The sequence below is a fragment of the Melampsora larici-populina genome (genome assembly GCF_000204055.1).
Source record: "Melampsora larici-populina 98AG31 unplaced genomic scaffold MELLAscaffold_43, whole genome shotgun sequence".
NCBI lineage: Eukaryota > Fungi > Basidiomycota > Pucciniomycetes > Pucciniales > Melampsoraceae > Melampsora > Melampsora laricis-populina.
This window is the reverse complement of record NW_006768807.1, coordinates 274,428-285,485: the sequence shown is the minus strand read 5'-3', so window position 1 is coordinate 285,485 and position 11,058 is coordinate 274,428. Positions and strand designations below refer to the sequence as shown.

The 11,058-nt window shown below is 39.0% G+C and overlaps 1 protein-coding gene across 1 annotated transcript; it reads left to right on the top strand.

The window, feature by feature from the left end:
* Positions 1-8,989: 8,989 nt before the first annotated feature.
* On the top strand, positions 8,990-10,230 carry MELLADRAFT_110299 (uncharacterized protein; the record flags this gene model as incomplete). Its single annotated transcript, XM_007414477.1, has 7 exons — positions 8,990-9,039; positions 9,119-9,129; positions 9,196-9,292; positions 9,375-9,453; positions 9,528-9,795; positions 9,885-9,990; positions 10,077-10,230. The coding sequence occupies 7 exons, from the start codon at positions 8,990-8,992 to the stop codon at positions 10,228-10,230; spliced, it is 765 nt and encodes a 254-aa protein (XP_007414539.1).
* Positions 10,231-11,058: the final 828 nt, after the last annotated feature.

Sequence of the window (11,058 nt, the reverse complement as noted above, 5' to 3'; positions counted from 1 at the left end):
ACGTAAAATCCCTAACAATAGTATATGACCCTCTAACAACCTTCAACAATGGTCAACAGCCTCCAAAAACCCTCAAAAACCGTCAAAATCAACAGAAAATCCTCCAATGTAACCATATGATGTCATAAATATTATTGTTTGTAATGATTCAAGGCGTGAATTTGATCAATTGATTTCAATAAATGATGAACAGATCTTCTTATGATGAATACAGGTGATTTTTTCCTAATATTCATAGCTGAAATCCATTTTTGGAATTACGAATTTTTTGTAAAGTTGTTCAATTTTTGATTACTATGGCTCATTTGATAGCCCCCGTGATACTGATCATTTATCACCCCCATATGACCTATTTCTGATGTGCGATGAATAAGTTATTGAGTTGTAAAGATTGAGAAAATAAAGTTTTGTCATGTGAATGTCATATGTAATCACCAAATTCGAAATTCACTCCAGTTTCTTTGTTGCCTTATAGCTTTTTCACTACTCCTCCGTTACTAATGATTTGAAGGTTGTACATTATGAAATGATTAATTCTGCGTTGAATGAGCTATCACACACCCAATTCTGACAAGTTTTAACATATGTAATTAACTGTAAACCTCCATTTTTGATGAATTTTGACTATTTTCACGTCTAATAATGATTGTCCTTCTATCAAAAGATCATTCCACGGCACTCCAATCAATTACACAGCACTAAAATCATTCTGAAAAACCCTTGGCGCAATCAATCCATCAATGACATCACTACACAGGAATTAATACCATAGTACCCTTTTTCGAAATACCCCTTTTCTTGAATGATTTCACACCTCCCTTATCAATCCTCGTGATCAAAGTTGTTTCTGACTAATGTTATCCTTCTCTTTCATAATAAAACCTTCCTGAACCAATAACTCTTATAATAATAACCTAAAAACCATTTTCCAGCCTTTCATACCCATATTTTCGAAATTTCCTTCAACTTTCTTGATATTGTTCTTCTTCTTTCATTCTTTTCATAACAGTTTCCATTCTTTAAGATCCAAACTAAATGTTCTTCTTCCTCAAATCCCTTCTTACTAATTCCTTTAATTTGATTTTCACTCTTATACTATTTTTATTGATCTTTTCGAATTTTTCTTTACTCTTGAATGTTCTTATCAATTACTTATGTAAATATATGATTTAAAAGATAATTAAATGCAGATTATAAATCAACTTTGATGAACTTGATGACTAATAACTTCAATAATAAATTTGCCTTTGACCAAAACTACGAATTTTCACATAATTTTTAAATTTTTTGCTTAAGTAAAGATCTTTCTCACCACACCAACCACTTTCATAAACACTCAACTACGCAACTAGTACAACATAATTCTTGGAATGCCGTGGATTAAAAGAAATCATAATTCACTCAATTGGAAAGAAAGTGAACTCAAGAAGAAGACTAATCACATTGTAATGTCAAAGCCGCAAATAGCCTTAATGGACCCTGACGTGGAGCCTGATAGGCACGCTAGGCACAGTGACATGGGGGTTGAGTTCAGTAATGACTCGTTAAAACACCCGCAATGTGAGTATCTCTCGGATTCTAAACAACTAGTCAAAGAAACTCTTTGCAAGCTTAAACACCATTTAGAACTTGAGAAACAGATGCCGACAAATGAAGAGAACAACAAAGAATTCCATTCATCTGCAGATGTCACATGTGCACCCTTGTCCAATCCGAAAAACACCTCAATAGACCCAAAAGAGGAACTGGAGAGGAAAGCCAGGAAACGTGACATGGGGGTTGAGATCAGCAATGACTCATTAAAACCGCCGCAGAGTGAGTCTGTTAATGAATCAGAAAATGTATCCCAAGAACAACTGAAAAAGCAGGCATACCTTCTACAGAAACCAACAGGAACTATCTCCAGACCAGCAATTTGATCACCAAAGATGAAGCTGTACTCTAATTTTCTAAAATTGTCAACCAACGTTCATCCACAATTGAACACGTTGAAAGCTTCCTGGAACGTATCCGCTCAACTCACCGCTGATCAAGCCCAAGGAAAACCCAAACAGTCAGCTGCTGACCTATTTGCAACATGCTACCACGACTACCTTGATATCAACGCTGCCACAGTTATGTTACTATTTGTAGTATAGTAACAGTATAGTAACTTTTTTGCAGTATAGTAACTGCTTTACTTAGTATCAGTCTGACCAACACTTTACTTGCAGGTCCTTGGGATGGTATCGTCAATTTTGATACTGTATCGAGTAAAGTATCAGAAAACCAATACTATACCCAGTAGTTGCTGGAGAAGTATCAGTCAATGATTCCGCCCATTTAGGCTTAGATACCGAGTACAGTATCGGTATCGTGGCGCAGATACCAATACAGTATCAAGTATAGTAACAGTATTTCTTCAAGATACTTTACTTGAGATGGCCGCCAATAGTATTGTGGTTTTCAATACCGTATCTGGTATCAGTATTGGATTGGTGATACTTTACTGACAACACCACCGCGCTTCGCTCCGCTCCGCTATAAATGAGATTTTCAAGGGCGGAGAGATTTGGCGCTATGGATTAGTGCGAAACCGCTCCGCTATAGATTTGGAGCCGCTATGGCACTTTAGAGCGGTGCGACTTCTTGCTCCGCTCCGCTTTGCTATGGTCAAAATTTGGTCGGGATAGCGGCAAAAAGCGCGAAAAAAAAAAATTAGGCCGACAATTACTTTATCATTGAAGGCAAAGGAGTGGGGATAGTTTAAGTGTTGAGAACGGACAAGGAATGAAAAACGCGCACAATTGTTTGAAAGAAAAATAACAAGACTCGTCTAGAGTAAGAAGAAAGTAGGAAACTAAACAATAAAGAAAAGGCTGGTCTCATCAAGAGAGATCGATCAATCAAAGAAAAGATAAAAAGAAAAAGAACGGGCACAAAACGCACATCAAAAGAAAAAGATAGAAAGAGAACAAAAGGACACGATCATTTTTTTTGAATTTTTGAGTCATTTGTTTAGATAGGATAATTGAGAAGAAATAGATAGAAAGATATATAGAAAAAAACTACTTGGACTTCTTAGCTTTGGTATTAGAAGCTTCATAAGCTCGGACATAAGCTATAGCCTCTGCAAATTTACCAGACAAATTTATTTTCGACTAGTTTGAGTGTTGTTTTTGTTGACAGATGAAGGCATGATTAAGTGATAATCTAAAGGTTGATAGAAGATATCTAAAAAATTCAGAAAAGTAAGGGTGGGATTAAAATCAAAAAAGAAAGCTTCAGCGATCAAACAGTAGATCGATGAATGATCAAAAAAGGGAAATAAGAGACACTCACCTTTAGGACCTTTTATTAACAAAGCCGAAGGTCCAATCGGCCGGGAAACAACAGCATGATGTCTGAGGGTACTTGGGTGTGGGGGTGTTCTGATTGTTGCTTTGTGCTCGAGGGTTGAGGTCGAATTGGAAGGCTGAGGCGGTTTGTGATGGTGATTGTGTGGTTGAGGTGGAATTGAGGTGGTGAGGTGGATTTCCTATTGAAGAAGGGTGGTCCGGGGAGGTTTCCGATCGGAAGGATCTTTGAAAGAACCTTCTATGAGGCGCTATAGGCACTATGAGGCGCTGGATCACTATGAGGCGCTTATTCGCTATGCGGCCCTATGGCGCCTCTGGGCACAGCGAAATACCGCTATACAGTGCGCATAGGCAAACCGCTATGTGACACAGGGGGTCCCAGATAGCTATAGCTAAGCGCAACCCCCGCTATAAGGCTAGGAGGAAAGCGCGGGTCGAGGCCGCTCCGCTGCCGCCCCGCTACCGCTTTTTTGTGTGGAGCGCCGGTGGTGTTGTTACTGAAGTGTCGCAAGATCAGTATTGTGAATTCAATACTTTACTGGGTATTGCCGATACTATACCAGTATAGCAACTGTGGCAGCGTTGTTGATATGTTTGAGAAAAGCAAATCCAACGTCCTACCCCCGCACCAACCGTATGATTTTAGAGTTGATCTTCTCCCGAATGCAACACCTCAGGCAGGCAGAGTAATTCCATTATCACCCAAAGAAAGTGCGGTCCTGGACGAAACGTTAGATAAAGGACTAGCAAACGGAACTATACAAAGGACGACCTTCCCATGGGCTGCTCCTGTATTGTTTACGGGTAAGAAGGACAGAAGTTTACGGCCATGCTTTGATTATCGAAACTCAATGCGGTAACGGTCAAGAACAAATATCCCTTGCCATCAACCATGGAGCTAGTTGACAGTCTCTTGGACGCTGATGAATACACCAGTCTTGACATGAGGAATGGCTACAACAATTTAAGGGTTAGAGAAGGTGATGAGGCAAAACTTGCCTTCATATGCAAAAGAGGTCAATTTGAACCCATGACTATGCCATTTGGACCAACTGGAGCTCCCGGTTTCTTTCAGTATCTTATTCAGGATATACTCAAGGCTCATATTGGAAGAGATGTTGCTGCATATCAAGACAATATTCTCATTTATACTCAACCAGGAGTTGATCATAAAGCTGTAGTGAAAGAAGTTTTAGAGATCTTAAGAAAGCAAAATGTATGGGTAAAGCCGGAAAAATGCAAATTCTCACAGAAAGAGATATCTTACCTGGGGTTAATCATATCTAAAAATCAAATTAAAATGGACAAAACCAAGGTTAAAGCAGTCACTGAATGGCAGACACCTTGAAATTTATCTGAAGTACAAACTTTCATCGGCTTTGCAAATTTCTACCAACGCTTTATAGGCCACTTTTCAAAGATTGCACGCCCATTGCATGAATTATCTCAAAAGGACACTCCTTTCAGTTGGACTGACGCTAGACAGACGGCATTTGAGGACCTCAAGAAAGCATTTACAACGGCCCCGATTCTTAAAATAGCAGACCCGTTTAAACCTTTTGTACTTGAATGTGATTGTTCAGATTACGCATTGGGTGTAGTTCTATCTCAAATCTTGGATAATGACGGGGAATTACACCCAGTAGCATTCCTTTCACATTGTTTAATTCAGGCAGAGAGAAACTATGAAATCTTTGATAAAGAATTAATGGTGGTAGTAATTTCTTTTAAGGAATGGAGACAATATCTCAAAGGCAATCCCAATATACTCAATGTGATAGTATACTCAGATCATAAAAATTTACAGTCCTTAATGACAACCAAAGAATTAACCAGGCAACAAGCACGATGGGCAGAAGTCTTGGGTAGTTTTGATTTTGAGATTAGATTCAGAGCGGGTAGACAGTCCACAAAACCGGACACATTATTGCGAAGACCAGACTTAATGCCAAAGGAGGGTGAGAAGTTCACCTTTGGACAACTACTGAAACCACAGAATTTACCAGCCAACGCCTTTATTGATGAATTAGACCTCTTTAGTTCATGGGTAATGGAAGAAGATTTAAATCCGAATTTGCAAATTAGTGAAATGGATTTAAATGAAGAAAGGATGGATGATGAAGGCAACCTAATATGGAATGATGAACGCATATTGGAGGAAGTTAAGGTCAAGTCAAAATTAGATCCCAAAATACTTGAAGTACTACAGCTGCGTGGCGAAGGGTGGACATCAAAATTCATGAAAGATTACTCAAGCATCAACGGTATTCTTTATCTGAAAGACAGGATAGTAGTACCTGATGATAACAATCTAAAAATTCAGATATTGCGATCACGTCATGACAGTCAACTAGCTGGTCATGCGGGAAGAATGAGAACTTTGGCCTTAGTTAAGCGTGGCTACCATTGGAAATCAATGAAGTCCTTTGTAAGTCAATATGTCAACGGATGCCAATCTTGTCAACGCGTCAAGTCAAGGACAACAAAGCCATTTGGTAGTCTTAATCCTCTCCCAATTCCCAGCGGACCGTGGACTGACATCTGTTACGATTTAATAACAGATCTTCCCGAATCCGAAGGTAACGACAGGATCCTGACAGTGGTTGACCGTCTAACAAAGATGGCACACTTTGTACCCTGTAGGAAAACAATGACGTCGGATGAACTCGCTGAATTGATGATTAAGAATATCTGGAAATTGCATGGAACACCGAAGTCAATTACATCAGATAGAGGTAATGTCTTCATCTCCAAACTCACAAAAGACATGAATCAAAGACTAGGCATAATTACTCAATCCTTGACGGCATACCATCCACAAACTGATGGACAGTCTGAGATCACTAATAAAGCAGTTGAGAAATATATCTGTCATTTCACGTCATGCAAACAGGACAATTGGTGTTCTCTTCTCCCCATGGCTGAATTCTCTTACAATAACAATGATCATGTAGCTATTGGAATGTCACCTTTCAAAGCAAACTACGGTTTTAACGTCAGCTTCACCAATGTGCCCACTGGCGACCAATGCTTACCTTCAGTCGAGAAAAGCTTAGTGCACTTAAACAAAGTTCAGAAAGAATTAAAGGACTCAATGCAATTAACTCAAGAAGCAATGAAGGAGCAACATGACAAGAAAGTTCAAGAAACACCAAATTGGAAGGTTGGAAGCAAAGTGTGGTTGAATAATAAGAACTTATCAACCACACGACCCACAGCTAAGTTCTCACACAGATGGATGGGTCCCTTTCCTATTTTAAAATGTGTATTGACAAATGCTTACAAATTGCATTTACCAAAGTCAATGAGCCAGATTCACCCTGTTTGTTACATAAATTTACTCAGAGAATTCGAGAAAAGCAAAATTAAGGATCAAGTGCATGAACCGCCTCCGCCAATAACAATTCAAAATGAAACTGAATATGAAATTGAAGAAATATTAGACAAACGAAGCAAGAGAGGGAAAGTGGAGTACTTAATTAGTTGGAAAGGGTATAGCCTGGATCATGATTCATGGGAACCAGAAGAACTAATGAATAATGCTCAAGAATTGATGATAGAATTTAACAACAAGTATCCTCAAGCTGAAAGAAGATACCGCAGGGTACGGAGAAAGTCATGAGGGTGAGGCTTTTTCCCACTGGGTTTTTTAATGCCAACCTGTGGAAAGATGCTAACCCATCAAGAGGGGGTTGAGACATAAAGGGGGGAGTGGTGTTATGAGCCATGTACAAGGCTACTTACTTTATGCTTGTACTGTGTTGTGCACTTACTTAGATGCTTGCTCAAGGATGGCCTGTGCATCCTCACGTCACAATCCAAATACCATCGTAGAGGTCCCTTTAGCGCCCTTGCATTCCATCTCTCACTCCGAGTTCTTACAGGTTGGTGGGCAAATCAAACCACTTAGTGTGTTTTGAATTCTTTTTTTCCTCTTCTCATGTTCATTTTGTCTTTTGTGTTGTGTGCTTTTTCTCAAAACCATGAATTGGTTGTTGTCTCATTTACTTGTAGGATCCTACTTGTATTACATGTATGCCCTCTATGCCTTGTATGCTCTATGTGACGTGGTCAAATTATGCTATGATATGTCATTTATGCGCCATACCTAACCAACCCATTTAGATAGCGTGAATAAAGTGACATTTGCCTGCCAAACTGAACTTGAGAGATCCCTCTTACCGAGCCCCTTAGGCCTAAAAAAAGTGAGGCAAAGAGCGCCCCCTGAAGGAGCCTCAATTTTCAAAAGGGGCTGCACATTGGTTGTCGCCCTGGGTCCGGTACCGCGAGGGGGCTCCGGATACCAAACCAAGGGCGGAAAATAGTGGGATCCTACTTTAAAAAGTTTCCTGACTAAAATTAAGTAGTACATTCTTCATCCAACTCTGGATCCTCTACTTCCCCTAAGTAGAAACAAATAGGTTGGTGACCATACAAAAACCCATGGTTGGTGACCATAGAACAACTAGTCTAGTGAGCTTTAACCCACTCTTTAATCAGTTACTTTGAAGATTGTTGGAAGGGCTAGGATCCACCCTTTACCATTTATAATCTTATATTAGTATAATAATCTAAACCTTCTTTTAAGGAGTCACCTAACTGTAGTCTATCAGGATTTATCCTTTCAGACCAGTTCCTTTCCTCTTCCTTATTTCTTTTTATAATTCTTTTTGTAATTACTTTATTACTTTATATTTGATATAAATACTATCACATAAAACCCAACTTGCCCAAATTAGTGAGCCTTGAGTACTCAAAAGAGTACCCAACCCTCAGCGCCAACCTGTGGTTGGTGAGAGACGGGAGGGGATGTGTTATTAGCATATCCTTCTAGCCTGCCTGATTGGAGAAAGGCGCCTGTGACACCCTCCGTGCCATATCCCACTTGATTAATGAAACACCAATCCACGAGAGAGTTGAATTTTTTTTATGCCTGTGTGGTTTATGCCGCAATGAGTCGAGTAGCAGAGCTGAGACCAGGCTAGTTGGATAGCCCTAGATGACACCGCGGGAATAATTTAGTTCAAAACCCGATTGAGGAAAGTTGCGGTGTCCGAGTCCGCAACTTCCTTCAATCGTGAATTTTGTTCGCAATACGTTCACAATGGGTTCACAGGTTCCCCTCGAGCGATACCATACACAACATAACACACAGAGCAACAGCTCACCTGGAATTGCTGTCATGCAACCATCCTGCCAGCTCTGACAGTGAGCCTGGAGCCAAAGATATGAATGAGATCAATGATAGTTGATACTGTGAATGGGAGTATTGGCTATGTATACATGTTTACACACACAGCAAATAGACAGGGCATCTCGAGGGGACCTGTGAACCCATTGTGAACGTATTGCGAACGAAATTCACAATTGAAGGAAGTTGCGGACTCGGACACCGCAACTTTCCTCAATCGGGTTTTGAACTAATTCATTCCCGCGGTGTGATGCGCATCTTTTGGAGTGCTTGGCATTTGGCGGCGTGCACTCTGGACTGGTACATACATACATATTCGTTTCTGAGTAAAGTCACGTGATTTGCCACTCAAATTCAAAAGAGCGTGACTTCCATCCGCCAAGATCTGCCACCATCCAAGACGCATACATATCACCACCAACCCATCGAACCATCAGATAAGCCGAACACCTTTGGAATCATGGCAGAACCAAGAAAACCGACTCAGTTGGTTGTATTCGATTTCGATTGGTAAGTCTTCTCACTTCAAGAAAACCTTTTCAATTCATCATGTACTGACTTGTCAATTGAGATATTTTGTTTCCCTCAGGTCGCTTGTCGGTATGTTCAAAGACTTCGATCCCTCTAACAAGAGTCTCTAACCTTTTAAAAAATTGTTCTTATCAGACCAAGATACGGATCGGTACCTTTTTGAAGTCCTTGATCCGGATCTAAGGATGAGACTTGAATTACAAAAAGACACAGTTCAATGGACTGATAATGTGTAGGAAAACTTCAAAATGTATTCATGTACTCTTATGTGGATCAGCTGAGAACAAACATTCAATTCTTTTATTATGGATCAGAGCAGAATGTTTGAGATTACTTCATCAGAGTGGAGTAGGAAAAGATCAGATCATCAAAGCTTTTTCAACCTTACCCTTGGTTAGTTCAATTTTTTATCAAAATCTCCAAAAAGAAAAATCACTTATTTATACAGTTTTCCTTTTCTTGAATAGCATCCAGCCATGAAACGTGCAATAGAAACCTTACATAAAGATCAAAGTAAAATAGAGACTAGTTTTTTAATCTTATCAAATTCGAATAGTGAATTTATTGAAATCGTTTTAAATCATCATAAAGTAGATCTTAAGATTTTCAAACAAATCATTACTAATCCTGCTCAATTTAATCAAGATGGAATGTTAGTTTTGAATAGAAGAATTCCTTATGATTTTCCAATTCAACATTCTTGTATACATGGTTGTAGTCCTAATATGTGTAAAGGTTAGTCTCTCTGATTTCAAAAAAACTCATAAGACCATAAGTTGGAAGGTTTTAATCTTTTTGGTTTTTTTTGATCGGTTTCGGATTAGGTGAAGAATTAAAAAACTTTTTAAATTCTTCTACAATTCATTTTGATCGAATTGTTTATGTTGGTGATGGTTCAAACGATTTTTGTCCAATCACTCAATTCAAATCGTAAGTTTTTCTCTACCTTTCAACTCTTATCATTCAAACCATCTTGTGTGTCTCTTTTTTTGATAATTTTGCTGGTGTTTCTGTAGTATGGATTGTGCATTGATAAGACGAAACATGGGATTAGCAAAGAAGGTGACAGAAGACGGTGATAGATTAATTAAATGTCAAAAGTTTTATTGGAGTGATGCTTGGGAACTTGAAATTATTTTTCGTAATACACTTTGTAAACCTCCTAACTGAATAAGCTGTTTCTTTATAAATTATCTGATAGTGCAGAAACTCTCAGTTTTGTATCAAAAGAAGTTTCAAAAAAAGCTAAGCAATTGTGTGTTTTCTACTTTTCTTACATATTAGATCTCTCACTCTAGTTCATCTCGCCATTCAAATTAACATGAGAATAGCGAGTAAATTTAGCAAAGTCACAGCAGGACCGAGTTTGTCAAATTAACAATCAGTAGTGACTCCTACATATGGATGTGCGATACAAGCAAAGTCGATTGCAAGTAGAGGTGTTCACCATTTTCCAGTCGACACTCTCATAGTCAACAAGGATGCCCGGATTCAACAGTTCGAGTGCAGTTAGTCAAATCGCCTGGGACACGTCGAATTCTGGAATCTGATACATCTTGATTGGCAGTTGCAGCGCCATGGTCGTCTTGATCATATCTCGTTGCTGCTGTTCATAAGGAATAACACAACTTTGATCGTATTCTATGCCTTTTCATGAGATTTGTGGGTTGGTAATGGTAGAATATATGCGTGGAAATCGACGGAAAACCTCATTTGAATCACAGAAGGTGCCACTGCTCGGTAATTTCTTTGTTGGTTTCATTCACATTATTCGAAGGGATCAACAGGTTCGATAGAAATTTCGCGAATGAGATGAAATAATATAATAAACGGGTGGATAATTGAACCAACCCGGTGGATGGGCGAATTCAAGGTTATTCAGAGTAAGTGGTCAACTTTGTCAGAAAGAAAATCGTGCAGAGTTTCAAAGTTAACGACCAATTATTTCCCTCAATTTGTTTACTTGACTATTGTCACAAATCAAGATTTTAAAACGAT